This window comes from Salmo salar, chromosome ssa19, assembly GCF_905237065.1.
Source record: "Salmo salar chromosome ssa19, Ssal_v3.1, whole genome shotgun sequence".
NCBI lineage: Eukaryota > Metazoa > Chordata > Actinopteri > Salmoniformes > Salmonidae > Salmo > Salmo salar.
The window spans coordinates 52581673-52608792 of NC_059460.1; the positions used below are offsets into that span (position 1 = coordinate 52581673).

Sequence of the window (27120 nt, forward strand, 5' to 3'; positions counted from 1 at the left end):
TGTACTGGTTTCCTCCAGCATCTTCACAAGGTCCTTTGCTGTTGTTCTGGGATTGATTTGCACTTTTCGCAACAAAGTACGTTCATCTATAGGAAACAGAATGCGTCTCCTTCCTGAGCGTTATGACGGCTACGTGGTCCCATGGTGTTTATACTTGCGTGCTATTGTTTGTACAGATGAACATGGTACCTTCAGGCGTTTGGAAATCACTCCCAAGGATGAACCAGACTTGTGGAGGTCTAGAATTATTTTCTGAGGTCTAGGCTGATTACTTTTGAATTTCCCATGATGTCAAGCAAAGAGGCACTGAGTTTGAAGGTAGGCCTTGAAATACATCCACAGGTACACCTCCAATTGACTCAAATGATGTCAATTAGCTTATCAGAAGCTTCTAAAGCCATGGCATCATTTTCCAAGCTGTTTAAAGGCACAGTCAACTTTAGTGTATGTAAACTTCTGACCCACTGGAATTATGATACAGTGAATTATACGTGAAATAACCTGTCTGTAAACAATTGTTGGAAAAATGACTTGTGTCATTGTCACGCCCTGATCTGTTTCACTGTTCCTGTTATTGTCTCTACCCCCTCCAGGTGTCGCTTATTTTCTCTTTTTGATAGTCCTCCTGGTTTTGACCCCTGCCTGACTCTGGACTACTTTCCCACCTGCCTGATCATCCTGCCTGCCCTGACCTTGAATCTGCCTGCCCTTTGGTACCTTTTGGACTCTGAACTGGTTTTGACCCTTTTGCCTGTCCACGACCATTCTCTTGCCTTACCCTATTGGATTAATAAATATTGTAAGACTCCAAACATCTGCCTCCTGTGTCTGCATCTGGGTTTCACCTTGTGTCATGATAGTCATGCACAAAGTAGATGTCCTAACCGACTTGCCAAAACTATAGTTTGTTAACAAGAAATTTGTGGAGTGGTTGAAAAATGAGTTTCAATGACTTTAACCTAAGTGTATGTAAACTTCCAACTTTAGCTGTACATATACATTATTAAAGTGACCAGTATTTCCATGTCTATGTACTGTATATAGGGCAGGAGCCTCTAAGGCTTGGATCTAAATATTTTTAAATAATGGGAATTTTTATAAGGGAGGAATGGTGTCTCAAGATACATTAAGGAAATGTCCAACGGTGGCAGGTCGGTGTTCAAACAGTAATCATTTGCACAACACACACAGATAATCTAACATTCTCACATACAACAATGTATTGGCATTAAATCATCCAAGGAAAAAAACTTCTGACAAGCATCCTGTAGTCAACCCACTGTAAATAACCTGCCAGGTGCCAGCCACAGCTAATCTAACATTCTCACATACAACAATGTATTGCCATTAAATCATCCAAGGAAAAAAACTTCTGACAAGCATCCTGTAGTCAACCCAGTGTAAAATTCCAGCCATGAGCCAGCCCTGTCCATTGTGAATAGATGGACGCTTTGCGCTTGATACTGACAGCTGTATTCCCATTTTCTGTTACCTAAAGAGGGACTAGGGTGGGGTGACAGTGATAAAGGGTGTGTGAGTGGATGCCAGGATCCAGAAGAGACACAGTGAAACAGGCAGAGAATGCTGCCGTCTGACTGTCTGTGTATCTGTCTGTGCATGCGTCGGGTGTACGTGCCTGCCTGCCTGCCTGTGTCTGGAACTCTGAGAAGTGCCAAGTCATCACCACCCACATGCATATCAACAGGTAATCATCAGCATAATTCATAATGGAAACATCCTCACAAAACAATCCTTTTTCCCATTCTGATAACCGCTACTAATCCAAAGAAGTCGTAATCAAATCTTAATCCCCATTTTACCAACATCTTTCAATATTTCAGCTTTCAGGGATGTGAAATAACAAGCAAAAATGTATTGATGAGTTTTGATTAATTCATTTTCAGATTACGATATTATTTAGAAAGAATAACGTGCATTAGAAATAAGCACCTTAAAGTTCAAGGGATATCACTTCAATATATATACAGATGTAGGATCTTAATTTGAACCAGTTTGCTATAGCAGGAAAATAATCTTGCAGAAACAGGAAATGTGAATTATTATGTGGATTTTAATAAATTGACATTTTTGTAGGGGTTAATACATTATCTAATACATTATCTGTAAGGGAAAATCAAGTCTGAAATTTGAAATTTGAAATTACAAACTTCCAAAGCCTTTTTAAACCTCAAATACACTACAAGTTTCCTGCATTGCAGGAAAGTTCTCCTGCAACAGGGCGATCATATTAAGATCATACACCTGTATAACACATTCTGATTTCTGGTGAGTGTTTGTTTAGATGGCATCCATCACGGAAAGAATGGATCAATCACTGTGACAACTGCATTCCTAATTCCTCTGAATGGAGCTGCTGTCTTCAGATAATTGGTGATTGGTGATGGAGAGAGGAGAGGAGAGAGAGGGGGAGAAAGTGAGAGAAGGTGAGAAAGAGAAGGTGTGTGAGAGAGAGAAAGTATGAGAGGAGAATGGGAGATAAACATGGGTGATGGAGAAAATGAGAGGCAGGGTAGTAGAGGAGGATACACTGCTGGAGGGTCCAGAAATGTGAGAAAACATTGAGTATCCTCCACTCACTTCCAATATAGTAAAGCTCTGGTTCTCTCTCTCTCTCTCTCTCTCTCTCTCCCTCTCTCCCTCCCCCTCCCCCTGAGATATGACATATTTCTCCTGGGGCTGCTGTTGAGCAGAATGCATAGGCAGCCATTAGGGAGGAGAGGAGCAACTAAAGATGGAGACAACGAGACAGAAAAGGAGAGGAGTGGTGGACACTTATCATGCAGCGACAGTGCCGAGTGCGCTCCAAACTGTGATACTCCAAATCAGCCCACTACATGTATCTCTTAATCTCTATCGATCACTTCAATAGTTTCTTATTCTTGATTTGGATTTTATTCCAAATATCCCACATTCGTCTGAGAAGTAAGACTTTAGAGGACAACTCTAATGGTGGGCTGAACACATAAACAACAATGCTAAATAATTTCCCTTTGTTCCATCCTTTCCTCATCTTCTTTTTCTCTCTCTATCCATGTGTGTGCCACGCCTTCCATCAGGCCCCACATCAAGCCCGACTCCCACAGTTTGGCCTGCATTAGAAGCACAAGCACGCGTCTACAAGCCCTCATTCACACCGTGCTCACAGACCAGTGTAGCTGACAACTCTATTCCTCCGGTGCAGTGTAATGATAAAAGTTCCATTCCCCAGCCCAGAAAGCACTGACAGAGACCATCAGAGAGACTAGCAGCATGTCTCCTATTAGAGCTGCAGTATGGAAGGCTTGTAGGCAGAATAAAGGAAATAAGAAGAAAGGAAATAAAGAAAGAGAAAGAGAGAGAAAGAAGAGAGAGAGATGCTGTATCATTATACTGTATCACACTGTTCTCTACGTTCATTACACTGTATCACACTGTTCATTATACTGTATCACACTGTTCTCTATGTTCATTACACTGTATCACACTGTTCTCTACGTTCATTATACTGTATCACACTGTTCTCTATGTTCATTACACTGTATCACACTGTTCTCTACCTTCATTATACTGTATCACTCTGTTCTCTACGTTCATAACACTGTTCTCTATGTTCATTACACTATATCACACTGTTCTCTACGTTCATTATACTGTATCACACTGTTCTCTACGTTCATAACACTGTTCTCTATGTTCATTACACTGTTTCACACTGTTCTCAATGTTTATTACACTGTTTCACACTGTTCTCTACGTTCATAACACTGTTCTCTACGTTCATTATACTGTATCACTGTTCTCTACGTTCATTATACTGTATCACACTGTTCTCTACGTTCATTACACTGTATCACACTGTTCTCTACGTTCATTACACTGTATCACACTGTTCTCTACGTTCATTACACTATATCACACTGTTCTCTACGTTCATTACACTGTTCTCTATGTTCATTACACTATATCACACTGTTCTCTACGTTCATTATACTGTATCACACTGTTCTCTACGTTCATTATACTGTATCACACTGTTCTCTACGTTCATTATACTGTATCACACTGTTCTCTACGTTCATTATACTGTATCACACTGTTCTCTATGTTCATTACACTGTATCACACTGTTCTCTACGTTCATTACACTGTTCTCTATGTTCATTACACTGTATCACACTGTTCTCTACGTTCATTATACTGTGTCACTGTTCTCCACGTACATTACACTGTATCACACTGTTCTCTATATTCATTACACTGTATCACACTGTTCATTATACTGTATCACTGTTCTCTACGTTCACTCTCCTTCACCGCAGCCAACATGAGTAAAACATTTAAACGTATTAATCCTCACAAGGCTGCAGGCCCAGACGGCATCCCCAGCCACATCCTCAGAGCATGCGCAGACCAGCTGGCTGGTGTGTTTACGGACATATTCAATCAATCCTTATCCCAGTCTGCTGTCCCCACATGCTTCCAGAGGGCCACCATTGTTGCTGTTCCCAAGAAAGCTAAGTTAACTGAGCTAAATGACTACCACCCCGTAGCACTCACTTCCGTCATCATGAAGTGCTTTGAGAGACTAGTCAAGGACCATATCACCTCCACCCTACCTGATACACTAGACCCACTCCAATTTGCTTACTGCCCCAATAGGTCCACAGACGACGCAATCACAATCACACTGCACACTGCCCTAACCCATCTGGACAAGAGGAATTCCTATGTAAGAATGCTGTTCATCGACTACAGCTCAGCATTTAACACCATAGTACCCTCCAAACTCGTCATTAAGCTCGAGACCCTGGGTCTCGACCCCGCCCAGTGCAACTGGGTCCTGGACTTCCTGACATGCCGCCCCCAGGTGGTGAGGGTAGGTAACAACATCTCCACCCCGCTGATCCTCAACACTGGGGCCCCACAAGGGTGCGTTCTCAGCCCTCTCCTGTACTCCCTGTTCACCCACGACTGCGTGGCCATGCACGCCTCCAACTCAATCATCAAGTTTGCAGACGACACTACAGTGGTAGGCTTTATTACAAACAATGACGAGACAGCCTACAGGGAGGAGGTGAGGGCCCTCGGAGTGTGGTGTCAGGAAAATAACATCACACTCAATGTCAACAAAACAAGGGAGATGATCGTGGACTTCAGGAAACAGCAGAGGGAGCAGTCCCCTATCCACATCGACGGGACAGTAGTTGAGAGGGTGGAAAGTTTTAAATTCCTCGGCGTACACATCACGGACAAACTGAAATGGTCCACCCACACAGACAGAGTGGTGAAGAAGGTGCAACAGCACCTCTTCAACCTCAGGAGGCTGAAGAAATTCGGCTTGTCACCAAAAACACTAACAACCTTTACAGATGCACAATCGAGAGCATCCTGTCGGGCTGTATCACTGCCTGGTACGGCAACTACACCGCCCTCAACCGCAAGGCTCTCCAGAGGATAGTGAGGTCTGCACAACACATCACTGAGGGCAAACTACCTGCCCTCCAGGACACCTACACCACCCGATGTCACAGGAAGGCCAAAAAGATCATCAAGGACAACATTGAGCCACTGCCTGTTCACCCCGCTATCATCCAGAAGGCGAGGTCAGTACAGGTGCATCAAAGCAGGGACCTAGAGACTGAAAAACAGCTTCTATCTCAAGGCCATCAGACTGTTAAACAGCCATCACTAACATTGAGTGGCTGCTGCCAACATACTGACTCAACTCTAGCCACTTTAATAATGGAAAAATGTATGTAATAAATGTATCACTAGTCACTTTAAACAATGCCACTTTATATAATGTTTACATACCCTACATTACTCATCTCATATGTATCACACTGAACGTTCTCTACGTTCATAACACTGTATCACACTGTTCTCTATACCATCTATTACATCTTGCCTATGCCGTTCGGCCATCACTCATTCATATATTTGTATGTACATATTCGTATTCATTCCTTTACACTTGTGTGTACAAGGTAGTTGTTGTGGAATTGGTAGATTACTTGTTAGATATTACTGCATGGTCGGAACTAGAAGCACAAGCATTTCGCTACACTCACATTAACATCTGCTAACCATGTGTATGTGACAAATAATGTTTGATTTGATTTGATTCATTACACTGTATCACACTGTTCTCTACATTCATTACACTGTATCACACTGTTCTCTACGTTCATTATACTGTATCACACTGTTCTCTACGTTCATTATACTGTATCACACTGTTCTCTACCTTCATTATACTGTATCACACTGTTCTCTACGTTCATTATACTGTATCACACTGTTCTCTACCTTCATCCTTTCTAACACTGTATCCCTGTTTTGTTCATTACACTGTTCTCTATGTTCATTATACAGTGTCACACTGTTCATTATACTGTATCACACTGTTCTCTATGTTCATTACACTGTTCTCTATGTTCATTATACAGTGTCACACTGTTCATTATACTGTATCACACTGTTCTCTACCTTCATAACACTGTATCACACTGTTCTCTATGTTCATTACACTGTTCTCTATGTTCATTATACAGTGTCACACTGTTCATTACACTGTATCACACTGTTCTCTATGTTCATTACACTGTTCTCTATGTTCATTATACAGTGTCACACTGTTCATTATACTGTATCACACTGTTCTCTACCTTCATAACACTGTATCACACTGTTCTCTACGTTCATAACACTGTTCTCTATGTTCATTATACTGTATCACTGTTCTCTACGTTCATTACACTGTATCACACTGTTCTCTACGTTCATTACACTGTATCACACTGTTCATTATACTGTATCACTGTTCTCTACATTCATTATACTGTATCACACTGTTCTCTACGTTCATTACACTGTATCACACTGTTGTCTACGTTCATTACACTGTATCACGCTGTTCTCTACGTTCATTACACTGTATCACGCTGTTCTCTACGTTCATTATACTGTATCACACTGATCTCTACATTCATTATACTGTATCACTGTTCTCTACGTTCATTACACTGTATCACACTGTTCTCTACGTTCATTACACTGTATCACACTGTTCTCTACGTTCATTACACTGTATCACACTGTTCTCTACGTTCATTATACTGTATCACACTGTTCTCTACGTTCATTACACTGTATCACACTGTTCTCTACGTTCATTACACTGTATCACACTGTTCTCTACGTTCATTACACTGTATCACACTGTTCATTATACTGTATCACTGTTCTCTACATTCATTATACTGTATCACACTGTTCTCTACGTTCATTACACTGTATCACACTGTTGTCTACGTTCATTACACTGTATCACACTGTTCTCTACATTCATTATACTGTATCACACTGTTGTCTACGTTCATTACACTGTATCACACTGTTCTCTACGTTCATTACACTGTATCACACTGTTCTCTACATTCATTACACTGTATCACACTGTTCTCTACATTCATTACACTGTATCACACTGTTCTCTACGTTCATTATACTGTATCACACTGTTCTCTACGTTCATAACACTGTATCACACTGTTCTCTACGTTCATTATACTGTATCACACTGTTCTCTACGTTCATTACACTGTATCACACTGTTCTCTACGTTCATTACACTGTATCACACTGTTCTCTACGTTCATTACACTGTATCACACTGTTCTCTACGTTCATTACACTGTATCACACTGTTCTCTACGTTCATTATACTGTATCACACTGTTCATTACACTGTATCACACTGTTCTCTACGTTCATTACACTGTATCACACTGTTCTCTATGTTCATTACACTGTATCACACTGTTCTCTATGTTCATTACACTGTATCACACTGTTCTCTATGTTCATTACACTGTATCACACTGTTCTCTATGTTCATTACACTGTATCACACTGTTCTCTACCTTCATCAACTGAGACTGCTCTTCTCTGTGTCACGGAGGCTCTCCGCACTGCTAAAGCTAACTCTCTCTCCTCTGCTCTCATCCTTCTAGACCTATCTGCTGCCTTTGATACTGTGAACCATCAGATCCTCCTCTCCACCCTCTCCGAGCTGGGCATCTCCGGCGCGGCCCACGCTTGGATTGCGTCCTACCTGACAGGTCGCTCCTACCAGGTGGCGTGGCGAGAATCTGTCTCCGCACCACGTGCTCTCACCACTGGTGTCCCCCAGGGCTCTGTTCTAGGCCCTCTCCTATTCTCGCTATACACCAAGTCACTTGGCTCTGTCATATCCTCACATGGTCTCTCATATCATTGCTATGCAGATGACACACAATTAATCTTCTCCTTTCCCCCTTCTGACAACCAGGTGGTGAATCGCATCTCTGCATGTCTGGCAGACATATCAGTGTGGATGACGGATCACCACCTCAAGCTGAACCTCGGCAAGACGGAGCTGCTCTTCCTCCCGGGGAAGGACTGCCCGTTCCATGATCTCGCCATCACGGTTGACAACTCCCTTGTGTCCTCCTCCCAGAGTGCTAAGAGCCTCGGCGTGACCCTGGACAACACCCTGTCGTTCTCCACTAACATCAAGGCGGTGACCCGATCCTGTAGGTTCATGCTCTACAACATTCGCAGAGTACGACCCTGCCTCACACAGGAAGCGGCGCAGGTCCTAATCCAGGCACTTGTCATCTCCCGTCTGGATTACTGCAACTCGTTGTTGGCTGGGCTCCCTGCCTGTGCCATTAAACCCCTACAACTCATCCAGAACGCCGCAGCCCGTCTGGTGTTCAACCTTCCCAAGTTCTCTCACGTCACCCCGCTCCTCCGCTCTCTCCACTGGCTTCCAGTCGAAGCTCGCATCCGCTACAAGACCATGGTGCTTGCCTACGGAGCTGTGAGGGGAACGGCACCTCCATAATTTCAGGCTCTGATCAGGCCCTACACCCAAACAAGGGCACTGCGTTCATCCACCTCTGGCCTGCTCGCCTCCCTACCTCTGAGGAAGCACAGTTCCCGCTCAGCCCAGTCAAAACTGTTCGCTGCTCTGGCACCCCAATGGTGGAACAAGCTCCCTCACGACACCAGGACAGCGGAGTCAATCACCACCTTCCGGAGACACCTGAAACCCCACCTCTTTAAGGAATACCTGGGATAGGATAAAGTAATCCTTCTAACCCCCCCTTAAAGATTTAGATGCACTATTGTAAAGTGGTTGTTCCACTGGATATTATAAGGTGAATGCACCAATTTGTAAGTCGCTCTGGATAAGAGCGTTTGCTAAATGACTTAAATGTAAATGTAAATTATACTGTTTCACTCTGTTCTCTACGTTCATAACACTATCACACTGTTCTCTACCTTCATTATACTGTATCACACTGTTCTCTATGTTCATAACACTATCACACTGTTCTCTACATTCATTACACTGTATCACACTGTTCTCTATGTTCATTACACTGTATCACACTGTTCTCTACGTTCATAACACTGCTCTCTACATTCATTACACTGTATCACGCACACTGGACTGCAAATTTGATCAATTATCAACTTCATCATTCTCTTAATATCTTTGTGAATAAGATATTTTAGTGAAGAAGCACCCTGTGGTGGAACTACATTCTGCAAATGGCTGTAAGGGAGTGAGTGACTTTCTCACTAGTCCTGGGAGAGAGAATTCTGTCTGGTTCAGTCTGGCGACAGGATGAACACAGATGGGTTCAACAGATTGCAGGCATTGTGGGAGCAGTTGAAAAACTAATTTCTCCATTTGTTTACTTGAGAATTTCATGTTCACTCGTTAGTAGCGTAATTGATGGATTTGGGCCAACGGATGCCCAGGCACTGCCCAAACTGGAAAGGGCGCAAGTCACTATGTAATAAGCACTAATGGTTCTCCCGAGGACAAACTTATGCCTATGTGTGTCTATGATGCCTATAAAAAATCCTTGGAGTTGGTGATATCATTGACCAGTATGATGTCAAACATACGGCCTGTGGGTGGTTTGAGTAAAAAAATTTAAATAATAATAATAATTTTGGTGGGGAAACAAACTCAATATACTTTAAAATGACTAAAACCAATCAAAACTGTGTAGAAATTATAATGGATCTATATTCTTGACTTTCCAGCTAGCTAATAATCTCTGTGCACAGTCAATGGACCTACATTCATACAGTTTATTGACTGTCCAGCTTGCTAATAATCACTAGACAGTCAGGAAGCATCTAAAACTCCAAAAACGTTGGATAGAGGACAATTGTTTTTATAATAGTGACTGCAAGGAAATATACCCAATTTTCAGTGCGGCTCTCCGGACCTCGTTGAAGACCGGATGCGGCCCCCGGGCAAAATGAATTAGACACCCCTGGTCTAGATAGAAAATACCTATGATAAACTCCATATTGGTAAAGGGGTGAATTCCAAATCAACACAATTAAATTAATCTATTAATTTCTATGGTAAAGCCGCTTGGTTTCTAGGCCCATCAAAACTTACACAAGGTTTCAAGTACAGGATGATTTCTGGCACTATTGAACATTTATCTGTCTTACTTTACATCCTCAGGCATGGCATTTAGCAAATGATAGATTCTCAACACCTCTATGAACAAGTTCAAGCTTCCATTAAGGCCTAAACCAGAGTGGGAGCCATCTTTATCCAGAGGTTTGCAGGAAGTGACAGCGTCCATGACCCACAGTCTGAAAGCATCCACTGCTGCAGTTCTGACAGTCACTTTGAATGAGCTTTATTTAAAAAGGTATGTGAGACGAGTGAACGCTCCCTGAAGATCAGTGAACACAGAGCACTGTTCTGACAGATCAGCCCAGCACTGGCTCTCTGCCCAGCTTGATATACTGGATGTGAGAATGCGAGAATACATACTGAACACACACACACACACACACACACCACACACACACACACACACACACACACACACATACTTTTCACTGTTTACTTCTTCTCTACATCTGCAGTTGACTTGACGACAAATACAACACAGTCTAACTGGTGTAAACACAACAATCATGTTGTCTTCTCAAGTAGGTCAATGTTTACTTCCTTAGTCCCTGACATTACTAAGGAATGCTCCATTTTCCCCAAACTGAACTGTTGTCCCCTCCAGCAATAAGCACTACTTGTCTGTGTCTCATTCCAGTGGTGTACCAGAGAGGAGCCCACCTCACCGTCTTCCCATCAGCAAGCCTCACAGCAGGAGGCAGAGGAGAAACTGTCAGCGATCTGCTGCTGGAGAACCAGAGAAAGTCATCTTCACATACACACACACACTTAAATATGAGTCACACACACCGAGCTTGATGAACAACCGCCAGGCAATGTGTACCAATGGAGGAGATAAAATGCAGCCACGGTAGTGTATGGTGCTCCTAAACACACACACAACTTACCATGAGCGTCGCGGTAGTAGGCGTGTGTGACGCTGCGGAATCTTTCTTGCCCAGCAGTGTCCCAGATCTGAGTAGGAAGACATATGACATCATCAGCATCCCTCTCCCACTCTATAATGACTGTTCTCACTCATCAATAGGCCTACAGAAGCTACAAGCAGCTCAATGAATGAACTGCTAGGAATAGAGGATCTGAGATATGAATCATGTACATTAAATGCATTTTTCTCCCTGGGAAAATGTATTTTGAATGTGGCCTACTTATAGTACCAATGACTATAATCCACTTTAAATTCACAACGGCAACACCAAGCACTGCTCGTGTGTACACTCCTGAAAGGTTGGCTGAGGACACACCTGATTGGCAATGAGCACTTGTTCTCTCTCAAAAACATCTTTACAGTTGTTGGTTAGCTAGCTAGCGAATTTTAACCATACAAGCATTGGTGTGAAATCAGTCAAAACACCTCAAAACAAGACATGGTATCAAGAACAAGATGAAATGAGTCACTTACGATTCCCCATGCGGCAGTTTCTTGTTATTGTTATTGTTGGTAGCTATATGGCCATTCAGAATCCCAACTCACAGACTTCTGCTCCATTGAAGCGTGCGCAACATTTCCGTGACGTTGTCAACTAACCCATCTTTATGTATGTGTATACGTTTGATATTTTAAGAAGAAATTGTGCACAAATATTGCATTTTAAAAGTTATATTAAATGAAGTGACCTTTAATATAGACCACATTGAAAATTCAATAAATCAGATTTTGTATATCAATAAAGACTTGCTAAAGTGGCAAAATTCCGCATTTTGACATGTCCCTCTATGCATCATTATCTGTACTTTACTATTTACTCCACACTGCCCTTTCCCACCTGGACAAAAGGAACACCTACGTGAGAATACTGTTCATTGACTACAGCTCAGTGTTCAACACCATAGTGCCCTCAAAGCTCATCACAAAGCCAAGGACCCTGGGACTAAACACCTCCCTCTGCAGCTGGATCCTGGACTTCCTGACGGGCCGCCCCAGGTGGTAAGGGTAGGTAACAACACATCTGCCACGCTGATACACAACACGGGGGCCCCTCAGGGGTGCGTGCTAAGCCCCCTCCTGTACTTCCTGTTCACCCACGACTGCGTGGCCAAACACAACTCCAACACCATCATTAAGTTTGCCGACGACACAACGGTGGTAGGCCTGATCACCGACAATGAGACAGACTATAGGGAGGAGGTACTTTACTTTATTTAGTTAATATTTTCTTAACTATTATTTTTCTTAAAACTGCATTGTTGTTTAAGGGCTTGTAAGTAAGCATTTCACGTTAAGGACTACACCTGTCGTGACAAATACAATTTGATTTGATTTGATCAGTGTTACCCTCTGCCCTTCCAATGGCAAACTATTTCTCTCTCACACTATCCCTCTATCATCCATCTATCTATCTGGGCCTGGTTTCCCAAAAGCATCTTAAGGCTACGTTCATCATTGGAACCTTTGCAGGCGCATCCGTTAGATCTCTGAGCTGTTTCTCGAAACCCTCGTTACTAAAGTTGCTCTTGAAAAGGCTCGTTGTTTTCTTTTTTTACTTGCCTTTCAGGAACTCACACTTGACTTTTTCCCCCCCAACTATCACTGACTTTACTGATAGAAAAATGTACTTACCATGATTGAGATATGTGGTTGTCCCACCTAGCTATCTTAAGGTGAATGCACTAACTGTAAGTTGCTCTGGATAAAAGCATCTGCTAACTGACTAAAATGTCAAATGTAATGAGAGACGGGGTGAGGGTATGAATACTAAATGTAGAGAGAAGGGAAGGCAAGGGAGATGACACACACAGACACATAGATACACAGGCGTGGACACAGACACACATAGACATGCAAACATGCAAGTATATACACCCACACACAAGTGAACAGGCACACACAGACACAGACACACACACACCCAGACATAGATACCCATCCCTGTCTCATCTGACAGCTATGCCAAATATTCTGTCAGTTCTATTCATGTAGACAATAACATGTTACATGGAAGATAGCCAACACATCACAAAGTGTGGAACAATTGCAGTCATGTCCAGTCTACCATGATTACCTTTCCTACTTTCAAAATACCAATCACCTTCAGCTTCTTTTATGTGAAATCAGACACCAGAAGTAATTAAGTGTGATTGGTGTCTTTGAACTAAGCAATGGACACATACATCTTCTATCTTTTATAGCAACATTACAGATGTAGGAATTTCCTGCAATGCAGGACATTTAAAACATGTAGTGTATTTGAGGTTTAAAAAGGCTTTTGAAGTTTGTAATTTCCACTTTGAAATTTCAGATTAAATTTTCCCTTACGAAAAATGTATCAACCCCGAAAAAACGTTTATTAATTATAATCCACATAATAAATTACATTTCTTGTTGCTGCAGGATTCTTTTTCTGCTTTGGTAAACTGACGTATGTTAAAGTCCTACATCTGCATGATTACACAACACTGATAACAGTGTGTGTCTGTCTGACAAACAGAACAGAATAATCCTAATGGACAGTGTAATATCTACAGAGAGTCTTCAGGCTACGTCCCAAATAGCACTCAATTTCCTTTATAGTGCACTACTTTTGACCAGAACCCTATCGGTCTTGGTCAAAAGTAGTGCACTAAATAGGGAATAGGGTGCGATTTGGGACAATATCTTCAGTCTGGAACCCAGCGGGGCTAATCGACTGTTAGAGATAAACGATGGACTTCATTAAAGCCTCATTTAAAGCTGACGTCATCCTACCTCTGTCTGTCTGGAGATGAAGACGTATGCAGAGTATTTACATAGAGAGGACAATGCTGGAACAGCAGAATATTGGCATCTGCTAACTCTGACCGAAAGTTGGCACACACACACACACACACACACACACACACACACACACACACACACACACACACACACACACACACACAGACACAGAGACAGAGACAGACGCACAAACACACAATATTCAAGAACGAACATGAAATGAAATGAAAATGCGTTAAGGTTAAAAAAAAGCTATTTGTCTTACCTGCAGTTTCACCTTCACCGCATCAATGTTCAACACTTTATTCTGAAAGATAAAAGGACAGAAAAATAATGTTTTCAAACAGAAAAACATTGAACAGAACAGAATATGTCCTTTGATTCAGATGGAGCTCTTGGCAAAACAAGGACAACATTTTGATTACTGTTAAAAGAAAGTGATGCTTATATAACAGTATGAAGATCCTTGCTTGGAGAACACATGTTATGAAGTGAAAGATTCTTGGAAGTATCACCCTTTATTTACATGCTCAGGGTGTGTAAGTGCCCCTCTCACCCCACCTCACCTCACCCTTGATTACTGCTATCACCAGTATAACTGTTCTGGCTGAGACCGTACGGCTCACAGTCACACTGCTGCCTGGCTGTTACACAGTGTTTCATCACCTCAACCCTCAGCCATGGCTAAGCAGTTTTGGCAAACACTGCTATGACAAACACACGTCAGCATGTGAGCAAACACACACACACACCCAAGCGCGGGTACACACAAGCATGCAGGCGCGGGTACACACATATCATGCAGTTGCGCATTCACACACACACACACACACACACACACACACACACACACACACACACACACACACACACACACACACACACACACACACACACACACACACACACACACACACACACACACACACACACACAGAGTGAGTTACAGGGGCATTGAGGGTCACAGTCAAGGCTACCACATTGTTTCTTGATCATTCGGTTGGGCCTGTATGGGGCAGGTTACAGTGTCCTGTAGCAGACAGACAGACAGTCACACCTAAATGGCCTGGTGTTAATGTTACTGCGCTGCTGTTAAACTGTCTCTATGGGGAAATGACTGTTTTACAGTTACTGGGAAACTGTATGGAGCAGCTGTTCCACAGCACGATGATATGATGCTAGATGTGAATCACTATTATCCAGGCTGTCAATTTGCAGTTTGAAGGTTATTTGTAAATCAATGAGAAACAATGTGAGAGAGAAATGTGACTACTATTTTTGTTTGTGCAAATGACAACATGGAAGTTCAGTGAGTGGATTGGTGAAAAGAAAGCTGACTGGATTCTTCAGGAATCCAATCCATTTAGGACCTTGATGGAAGAGTGGAGAAGAAGGGAGAGGCGAGGTTTAGGGAGGAAGTCTGAGCTGGCCAATGACATACTGGATCCAACATTCCTTGTGAGAAGGAAGAAGCTCTGGTTACTAAACCTGAACCAAGACAATTCTCTTTCCTCATGCATTCTCTCTCCTTGATCTTTGCTCTCGTCTCTCGCTCTGTCTCTCGCTCTTCCTCTCTCTGTCTCTCTATTTCTCCCTGTCGTTCTCTCTCGTTCTGTCCCTCTTTCTTTCTTTCTCTGCCATTCTCTCTCATCACTCACTCATATTCTCGTGCTCTCCTCTTTCTCTCCCTCCATGATGTCAATAGTATTAGTGATGGAGGCTGCGTTGACGTCATTTTCTTCAACTCAGTGAGGCTTCTGTCCCTGGCAGCACCCCACAATGCACATGCAGACCAAACTACCTACCAAGAGAGTTCTCATCTATATTCTTTGTAGCTGTTTACATACCACCACAGGCAGAGGCTGGCACCAAGATAGCATTGAATGAGCTGCATTCCGCCATAAGCAAACAAGAAAACGCTCACCCAGAGGCGGCGCTCCTAGTAGCCAGGGACTTTAATGCAGGGAAACTTAAATCAGTTTTACCTAATTTCTATCAACATGTTAAATGTGCAACCAGAGGGAAAAGAACTCTGGACAACCTACACTCCACACACAGAGATGAAAACAAAGCTCTCCCTCACCCTCCATTTGGCAAATCTGACCATAATTCTATCCTCCTGATTCATGCTTACAAGCAAAAATTAAAGCAGGAAGCACCAATGACTAGATCAATAAAAAAGTGGTCAGATGAAGCAGATGCTAAGCTACAGGACTGTTTTGCTAGCACAGACTGGAATAGGTTCCGGGATTCTTCCAATGGCATTGAGGAGTATACCAGATCTGTCATTGGCTTCATCAATAAGTGCATCGATGACGTCGTCCCCACAGTGACCGTACGTACATACCCCAATCAGAAACCATGGATTACAGGCAGCATCCACACTGAGCTAAAGGCTAGAGCTGCCGCTTTCAAGGAGCAGGACTCTAACCCGGAAGCTTATAAGAAATCCCGCTATGCCCTCCGACGAACCATCAAACAAGCAAAGCGTCAATACAGGACGAAGATCGAGTTGAACTGATGCTCGTCAGATGTGGCAGGGCCTGCAAACCATTACAGACTACAAAGGGAAGCACAGCCGAGAGCTGCCCAGTGACACGAGCCTACCGGACGAGCTAAACTACTTCTATGCTCGCTTCAAGGCAAATAACACTGAAACAACCATGAGAGCACCAGCTGTACCGGAAGACTGTGTGATCACGCTCTCCACAGCCGATGTGAGTAAGACCTTTAGACAGGTCAACATTCACAAGGCCGCAAGGCCAGATGGATTACCAGGACGTGTACTGCGAGCAAGTGTCTTCACTGACATTTTAAACCTCTCTCCTTGTCCAAGTCTGTAATACATGTTTTAAGCAGACCACCATAGTGCCTGTGCCCAAGAACACTAAGGTAACCTGCCTAAATGACTTCCGACCCGTAGCACTCACGTCTGTAGCCATGAAGTGCTTTGAAAGGCTGGTCATGGCTCACATCAACACCATCATCCCAGAAACCCTAGACCCACTCCAATTTGTATACCGCCCCAACAGATTCACAGATTATGCAGTCTCTATTGCACTCCACACTGCCCTTTCCCACCTGGACAGAAGGAACACCTATGAGAGAATGCTATTCACTGACTACAGCTCAGCGTTCAACACCATAATGCCCTCAAAGCTCATCAATAAGCTAAGGACCCTGGGACTAAACACCTCCCTCTGCAACTGGATCCTGGACTTCCCGACAGGCCGCCCCCAGGTGGTAAGGGTAGGTAACAACACATCCGCCATGCTGATCCTCAACAAAGGGTCCCTCAAGGGGTGGGTGCTCAGTCCCCTTCCTGTGCTCCCTGTTCACTCATGACTGCACTGCCAGGCACGACTCCAACACCATCATTAAATTTGCCGATGACACAACAGTGGTAGGCCTGATCACAGACAACAACGAAACAGCCTATAGGGAGGAGGTCAGAGACCTGGCCGTGTGGTGCCAGGACAACAACCTCTCCCTCAACGTGATCAACACAAAGGAGATGATTGTGGACTACAGGAAAAAGGGGACCGAGCACGACACCCATTCTCATCGACGGGGCTGCAGTGGAGCAGGTTGAGAGCTTCAAGTTCCTTGGTGTCCACATCACCAACAAACTAACATGATCAAAGCACACCATGACAGTCGTGAAGCGGACATGACAAAACCGATTCCCCCTCAGGAGACTGAAAAGATTTGGCATGGGTCCTCAGATCCTCAAAAGGTTCTACAGCTGCACCATCTACATTTACATCATTTAGCAGACGCTCTTATCCAGAGCGACTTACAAGTTGGTGCATTCACCTTATGATATCCAGTGGAACAACCACTTTACAATAGTACATCTATATCTTTTGGGGGGGGGGGTAGAAGGATTACTTTATCCTATCCCAGGTATTCCTTAAAGAGGTGGGGTTTCAGGTGTCTCCGGAAGGTGGTGATTGACTCCGCTGTCCTGGCGTTGTGAGGGAGCTTGTTCCACCATTGGGGTGCCAGAGCAGCGAACAGTTTTGACTGGGCTGAGCGGGAACTGTGCTTCCGCAGAGGTAGGGAGGCGAGCAGGCCAGAGGTGGATGAACGCAGTGCCCTTCTTTGGGTGTAGGGACTGATCAGAGCCTGAATGTACGGAGGTGCCGTTCCCCTCACAGCTCTGTAGGCAAGCGCCATGGTCTTGTAGCAGATGCGAGCTTCAACTGGAAGCCAGTGGAGTGTGCGGAGGGGTGGGGTGACGTGCGAGAACTTGGGAAGGTTGAACACCAGACGGGCTGCGGCGTTCTGGATGAGTTGTAAGGGTTTAATGGCACAGGCAGGGAGCCCCGCCAGCAGCGAGTTGCAGTAATCCAGATGGGAGATGACAAGTGCCTGGATTAGGACCTGCGCCGCTTCCTGTGTAAGGCAGGGTCGTACTCTGTGAATGTTGTAGAGCATGAACCTACAGGATCGGGTCACCGCCTTGATGTTAGCTGAGAACGACAGGGTTTTGTCCAGGGTCACGCCAAGGCTCTTAGCACTCTGGGAGGAGGACACAATGGAGTTGTCAACCGTGATGGCGAGATCATGGAACGGGCAGTCCTTCCCCGGGAGGAAGAGCAGCTCCGTCTTGCCGAGGTTCAGCTTGAGGTGGTGATCCGTCATCCACACTGACATGTCTGCCAGACATGGTTTGCCACCTGGTTATCAGAAGGGGGAGAGGAGAAGATTAATTGTGTGTCGTCTGCGTAGCAATGATAGGAGAGATCATGTGAGGATATGACAGAGCCAAGTGACTTGGTGTATAGCGAGAATAGGAGAGGGCCTAGAACTGAGCCCTGGGGGACACCAGTGGTGAGAGCACGTGGGGTGGAGACGGATTCTCGCCACACCACCTGGTAGGAGCGACCTGTCAGGTCGGACGCAATCCAAGAGTGAGCCGCGCCGGAGATGCCCAACTCGGAGAGGGTGGAGAGGAGGATCTGATGGTTCACAGTATCAAAGGCAGCAGATAGGTCTAGAAGGATGAGAGCAGAGGAGAGAGAGTTAGCTTTAGCAGTGCAGAGAGCCTCCGTGACACAGAGAAGACCGGTCTCAGCTGAATGGCCAGTCTTGAAACCTGATTGATTTGGATCAAGAAGGTAATTCTGAGAGAGATAGCAAGAGAGCTTGCCAAGGACGGCACGCTCAAGAGTTTTGGAGAGAAAAGAAAGAAAGGATACTGGTCTGTAGTTGTTGACATCGGAGGGATCGAGTGTAGGTTTTTTGAGAAGGCGGAAGGAACGTAGCCAGCGGTCAAGGATGAGTTGATGAGCGAGGTGAGGTAAGGGAGAAGGTCTCCGGAAATGGTCTAGAGAAGAGAGGAGGGGATAGGGTCAAGCGGGCAGGTTGTTGGGCAGCCGGCCATCACAAGTCGCAAGATTTCATCTGGAGAGAGAGGGGAGAAAGAGGTCAAAGCATAGGGTAGGGCACGTGAGCAGGACCAGCGGTGTCGTTTGACTTAACAAACGAGGATCGAATGTCGTCAACCTTCTTTTCAAAATGGTTGACGAAGTCATCCACAGAGAGGGAGTAGGGGGGAGGGGGAGGAGGATTCAGGAGGGAGGAGAAGGTGGCAAAGAGCTTCCTAGGGTTAGAGGCAGATGCTTGGAATTTAGAGTGGTAGAAAGTGGCTTTAGCAGCAGAAACAAAGGAAGAAAATGTAGAGAGGAGGGAGTGAAAAGATGCCAGGTCCGCAGGGAGGCTAGTTTTCCTCCATTTCCGCTCGGCTGCCCGGAGCCCTGTTCTGTGAGCTCGCAATGAGTCGTCAAGCCACGGAGCAGGAGGGGAGGACCGAGCCGGCCGGGAGGATAGGGGACATAGAGAGTCAAAGGATGCAGAAAGGAGGAGAGGAGGGTTGAGGAAGCAGAATCAGGAGATTGGTTGGAGAAGAATTGAGCAGAGGGAAGAGATGATAGGATGGAAGAGGAGAGAGTAGCAGGAGAGCGAGAGCGAAGGTTGCGACGGCGCAATACCATCTGAGTAGGGGCAGAGTGAGTAGTGTTGGAGGAGAACGAGAGGGAAAAGGATACAAGGTAGTGGTCGGAGACTTGGAGGGGAGTTGCAGTGAGATTGGTAGAAGAACAGCATCTAGTAAAGATGAGGTCAAGCGTATTGCCTGCCTTGTGAGTAGGGGGGGACGGTGAGAGGGTGAGGTCAAAAGAGCAGAGGAGTGGAAAGAAGGAGGCAGAGAGAAATGAGTCAAAGGTAGACATAGGGAGGTTAAAGTCACCCAGAACTGTGAGGGGTGAGCCATCCTCAGGAAAGGAACTTATCAAGGCGTCAAGCTCATTGATGAACTCTCCAAGGGAACCTGGAGGGTGACAAATTCAAATGAGGAGATAGAGAGATGGGTCAGGGGAGAAAGAGAGAATGTCCACTTGGGAGATATGAAGATTCCAGTGCCACCACCCTGCTGACCAGATGCTCTCGGGGTATGCGAGAACACGTGGTCAGACGAGGAGAGAGCAGTAGGAGCATCCTGACTGGATGCATCACTGCCTGGTATGGCAAATGCTGAGCCTCCGACCGCAAGGCACTACAGAGAGTAGTGCGAACGGCCCAGTACATCACTAGGGCCAAGCTTCCTGCCATCCAGGACCTCTGTACCAGGTGGTGTCTCCACACCACTGCCACTCTCTGTTGTCATCTATGCATAGTCACTTTAATTGACTCTACCTACATGTACATGCTACCTCAACTAACCGGTGCCACCAAACATTGACTCTGTACCGGCACCCCCCTGTATATATTGTTATTTTTTACTGCTCCTCTTTAATTACTTGTTAGTGTTCTCTCTTATTCTTATAGGTATTTTTTGAAACTGCACTGTCGGTTAGAAACGCTTCTGTCAGTTGGATGCCTATGCATTCCTCAGGTGTGTATGAGAGTACCTGTTGTGTTTATAGATGCCTGTGAATTGATCATTACCTATTCAAGTCAATGGGTCTGTGGCGTATGGACGGCTGTCCATATTGAGTGTACACACGAGGGTGTAGTTAAACCGCCGTGGTCTTAGGTGCTTTTCCAATTCTAGGGTTTCCATGGAAGCAAACCCCATGCTGTGAGGTGAACCTAAAACTAATGTTCTGACACTAATTATATCTACAACACTGTAAAACTCTATAATAGGGTGCAGCCATTTACATAAATCACCTAGATTGCATTCAAGCAGGCATTAGCCAGACATAATTAAATAACGAACACTTTAATTACCACTAGCCAAACAGGGCTGATTATATTACCACGTAATGTTTCTGAGCTGGGAGAGAACAAGAAACAGAGAGAGGAAAGACTTAAATCTATACCTGTCCCAGGTCATAAAAATTGTGCAAGGAGTTTAATCAGGGCAGCAGGTAGCCTAGCAGTTAGAGCGTTGGGCCAGTAACAGAAAACACAAGGTGAAAAATCTGTTGATGTCGACTTAACCCTAATTTGATCCAGGGGCGCCATACTACTATGGCGGACCCTGTAAAACAACACATTTTACTGTACCCATCTGGTGTATGTGACAATAAAACCTTTTTATGAGGCGAGAAGAAATTCCTGGCCCTAGTACTTTCTGCAGGTGTTTGGTTTTCTTACTAATTCTCCTCAGCTTGTGTAACCCAGACATACATGAGGGTAGCTGCCATGTTAGCTTAGTGCTGTGCCAACAAGCCTGGAGGAAATGGACCTGTCTTTGAGATAACACACACACGTGCAAGCACATGCACACTCACACACGCGCACACACACACACACACACACACACACACTCACACACAAACAAACAAACAAAACACAGGCACATGCACACTCCTTCCTCTAAAGCATGAAACACACCGAGAATCTCACTGCCGATAGACTGCTGAGAGGTACTTATCACAGTGGTAGGCCGTTCCTTCTCTTGCTAGAACAAAAGCAGTACCTGCTGTGTGCCGGGACCGGATAGCGACGAACCTACCGATTCAACTTGTAGATTCGCAATGCTCGTCAGTCACCAACAACTTGACCTTGAGCCAATCAGAGAGTGCAAAAATGTTCTCTGTACATCCATGGATGAGCCAGGCACACTTCATATGCAATGAAGCTATGGGATGGTAGCTAGCTAAGTGCAGAGACGTAATGCACACAACACCTCCTCAAAGCTAGCTAACAACTGTAGCTAGTAATTACATTATAATTAAATCACAATGGATTAGTTAGTTTCCATGAAACAGCTGTCTATGTTAGCTGCCGAGTTCGTGCAGTGTCCTTAGTTAGCTAGCTAATTGTTGTGCTAGCTAGTGAATATGCTAGCTAGCTAAACATTTGGCTACGGGCTGGCAGTATGGATTATGAAGAGTGAATTAAATTGTCTCTTCATCATCTTGCTAAGTAGTTATCTAGCTGTGGTCATCTAGCTAGTATCAAAAAGGGCTTTCTACCAAATCGCAACATTAGCGCAGATAGCTTGGAATCTAGACCATAAGAAATACGCATGGCTATGTATTGCCAAGCAACGCTACTGCCACCTTCTGGTTTGGAGTATTTTAACAAGGCTGAGTGGCTGACAACTTCCAACGTCTTTGCTGTGTGAACACAAAAGAGATTGACTTCCGACAATCTGTTCAGAGGTGCTAAGTACTATCGGCTGGCAAATGTTTGACAATCCTACCGCTGTCTGATCCAATGCAGCCATTTTAATCTCAATATCAAATTTTTCTGGGTAACAATTGTGATTGTTTTCAAATCAAATATATTGGTGACATGTGCCAAAATACAACAGCTGTAGGCTTTACCGTCAAATGTGTACTTACGAGCCCATCCCCAACCCCAAACATATTTGCTAAATAAAAAAGGAAAGAAACAATAAAATAACAACAACGAGGCTATATACATGGAGTACCAGAACCAAGTTAATGTGCAGGGGTACAAGGTAGTTGAGGTAATTCAGTACGTACAGTTGAAGTCGGAAATTTGCATACACCTTAGCCAAATACATTTAAAAGAGGTTAAACTCAGTTTCACAATTCCTGACATTTAATCCTAGTAAAAAATTGCTGTCTTAAGTCAGTTAGGTTCACCACTTTATTTTATTAAGAATGTGACATGTCAGAAAAATAATAGTAGAGAGAATGATTTACTTTTATTTCTTTCATCACATTCCCAGTGGGTCAGAAGTTTACATACACTCAATTAGTATTTGGAAGCATTGCCTTTAAATTGTTTAACTTGGGTCAAACATTTCAGGTAGTTTTCCACAAGCTTCCCACAATAAGTTGGGTGAATTTTGGCCCATTCCTGCTGACAGAGCTGGTGTAACTGAGTCAGGTTTGTAGGTCTCCTTGCTCGCACACACTTTTTCAGTTCTGTCCACACATTTCCTATAGGATTGAGGTCAGGGCTTTGTGATGGCCACTCCAGTACCTTGACTTTGTTGTCCTTAAGTCATTTTGCCACAATTTTGGAAGTATGCTTGGGGTCATTGTCCATTTGGAAGACCCATTTGCGACCAAGCTTTAACTTCCTGCCAGATGAGATGTTGCTTCCATATACCCAGATACATTTCCTCTTCATGATGCCATCTATTTTGTGAAGTGCACCAGTCCCTCCTGCAGCAAAGCACCCCCACAACATGATGCTGCCACCCCCGTGCTTCACAGTTGGGATGGTGTTCTTTGCTTGCAAGCCTCCCCCTTTTTCCTCCAAACATAACGATGGTCATTATGGCCAAACAGTTCTATTTTTAATTCATCAGACCAGAGGACATGTCTCCAAAAAGTATGATCTTTGTCCCCATGTGCAGTTGCAAACCGCAGTCTGGCTTTTTTTTAATGGTGGTTTTGGAGCAGTGGCTTCTTCCTTGCTGAGCAGCCTTTCAAGTTATGTCGATATAGGACTCGTTTTACTGTGGCTATAGATACTTTTGTACCTGTTTCCTTCAGCATCTTCACAAGGTCCTTTGCTGTTGTTCTGGGATTGATTTGCACTTTTCGCACCAAAGTATGTTCATCTCTAGGAGACAGAACGCATCTCCTTCCTGAGCGGTATGACGGCTGTGTGGTCCCATGGTGTTTATACTTGCGTGCTATTGTTTGTACAGATGAACGTGGTAGCTTCAGGGGTTTGGAAATTGCTCCCAAGGATGAACCAGACTAGTGGAGGTCTACAATTTTTTTCTGAGGTCTTGGCTGATTTCTTTTGATTTTCCCATGATGTCAAGCAAAGAGGCACTGAGTTTGAAGGTAGGCCTTGAAATACATCCACAGGTACACCTCCAATTGACTCAAATTATGTCAATTAGCCTATCAGAAGCTTCTAAAGCATTGACATTTTCTGGAATTTTCCAAGCTGTTTAAAGGCACAGTCAATTTAGTGTATGTACACTTCTGACCCACTAGAATTGTGATACAGTGAATTATAAGTGAAATAATCTGTCTGTAAACAATTGTTAGAAAAATGACTTGTGTCATGCACAAAGTAGATGTCCTAACCGACTTGCCAAAACTCTAGTTTGTTAACAAGAAATTTGTGGAGTGGTTGAAAAACGAGTTTTAATGACTCCAACCTAAGTGCATGTAAACTTCCGACTTCAACTGTACATGAAGCTAGGGGTAAAAGAGACAAGGCAATCAGGATATAAAATAAACAGAGTAGCAACAGTATGTGAAGAGTGTGAAAGAGTAAGAAAGTTTGTCTGTGTAAGTGTGTGTGTGGTATCAATATGCATGTGTGCGTTTTGTGTGTGTGAGCATAGGTAGTGTGTGTGTGTGCGAGTGTCAGTGTAGTATGTGTGAGCGTGTGGGTAAAGTGTAGTAAATGTGCATAGAGCCAGTGCAAAAAAAGGTGGTCAATGCAGTAGTCCAGGTAGCCATTTGATGAACTGTTCAGCAATCTTATGACTTGGCGGTAGAAGATGTTTAGGGTGCTGTTGATTCCAGTCTTGGTGCATCCGTACTGCTGGCTGTGCAGTAGCAGAAAGTCTATGACTTAGGTGGCTGGAGTCTTTGACCATTTTTAGGGCCTTCCTCTGACACCGCCTGATATTTAGATCCTGGATGGGAGGGAGCTCAGCCCCAGTGATGTACTGGGCCGTACGCACTACCCTCTGTAGCACCTTAGAGTCAGATGCCAAGCAGTTGCCTTATCAAGCGGTGATTCAGCCAATAAAGATGCTCTCAATGGTGCAGCAATAGAACTTTTTGAGAATCTGAGCGATCATGCAAAATCTTTTCAGCTTCCTGAGGAGGAAGAGGTTTTGTCGTGCCGTCTTCACAACTATGTTGGTGTGTGGACCATGATAATTCCTTAGTGAAGGGGCCACCGAGGAACTTGAAGCTATAGACCTGCTCCACTACAGCCCTGTCAATGTGGATGGGGGCTTGCTCCGCGCGTCTTTTCCTATAGTCCATAATCAGCTCCTTTGGCTTTCTGACATTGAGGTAATGTCACACCCTGATCTGTTTCACCTGTCTTTGTGCTCGTCTCCACCCCCTCCAGGTGTCGCCCATCTTCCCCATTGTATTTATACCTTTATTCTCTGTTTGTCTGTGGCCAGTTCTTTTTGTTCGAGAAACCTACCAGCATTTGTTCTTATGCTCCTGTCTGTTTCTTCCTCCTGTTTCCTAGTCCTTCCCGGTTTTGACCCTCCTGCCTGCCCTGACCCTGAGCCTGCCAGACGTTCTATACCTTGCCCCACCTCACTGGATTATCGACCCCTGCCTGCCCTGACCTTGAGACAGCTTGCCGCTCTGGATGGATGCAGGTAGAACATGTCCCGGTTCTGGAAGGCATTCTCTGGATGACTGACCCCTGCCTGCCTTTGACCTGTCATTTGCCTGCCCCTGTGTTAGAAATAAACTTTTGTTTCTTTGACACTGCCTGCATCTGGGTCATACCTGACATGTTAGGTAAAGGTTGTTGTCCTGGCACCACACTGCCAGGTCTTTGACCTCTTCCCTGTATGCTGTCTCACTGTCGTCGGTGATCAGGCCTACCAACATCGTGTTGTCTGCAAACTTAATGAGGTTGGAGGAGTCGTGTGCGGCCATTATAAAAAATGTAACATGCTCTACCTGTATCCATGCCATCACAACATTACTATCCACAATCACAAGAAAATAGGCACCCCATAACAACCCTTGTCCAGTACAAAACCTTTTAAACATGACTATACCATTACTGTATTCCAACACCGATCAATAGCTCCCCCAGTCTCCAGGCCCACCCACCGATATATAATGCACAGGCTTCACCTCCCCCAGAACAGCTTGCCCTTTCCCTCAATCTTCCTCTTCACCTGCTTCATGCACTATTCAGAAAGGGGCCTAATGCCAAACCTCACAGGATAATAAAACCAGGAAGTCAAACTAAATCTAATGTTATTGGTCACATACACATGGTTAGCAGATGTTAATGCAAGTGTAGCGAAATGCTTATGTGTCTACTTCCGACAGTGTAGGAATATCTAACAAGTAATCTAACAATTCCCCAACAACTACCTAATACACACATCTAACAAGTAATCTAACAATTCCCCAACAACTACCTGATACACACAAATCTAAAGGGATGGAATGAGAATACAGTATGTACATGTAAATATATGGATGAGCAACAGCCGAGCGGCATAGGCAAGATGCAATAGATGGTATAAGATACATTACTCATCTCATATGTGTATACTGTAAGATATGTAAACATTATTAAAGTGGCAGTGTTTACTTAGGTGAGTCTATGTAGGCAGCAGCCTTTCTGAGTTATGACTGCTGTTTAGCAGTCTGATGGACTTGAGATAGAAGCTGTTTTTCAGTCTCTCGGTCCCAGCTTGATGGTAGTGGGGTAAACAGGCAGTGGCTTGGGTGGTTGTTGTCCTTGATGATCTTTTTGGCCTTCCTGTGACATCGGGTGTAGTAGGTGTCCTGGAGGGCAGGTAGTTTGT

At 44.3% G+C, this 27120-nt stretch overlaps 1 protein-coding gene across 1 annotated transcript in view; it reads right to left on the minus strand.

The window, feature by feature from the left end:
• rab26 (RAB26, member RAS oncogene family) overlaps positions 1-27120 on the minus strand; it is a 134364-nt gene that overhangs the window by 56242 nt on the left and 51002 nt on the right. The window contains exons 3-4 of the mRNA XM_014158416.2: positions 14461-14502; positions 11389-11455 (exon numbers count right to left, since the gene is read on the minus strand). Coding sequence (XP_014013891.1) covers positions 11389-11455; positions 14461-14502 — 109 coding nt within the window. The remainder of the gene's footprint in view (positions 1-11388; positions 11456-14460; positions 14503-27120) is intronic.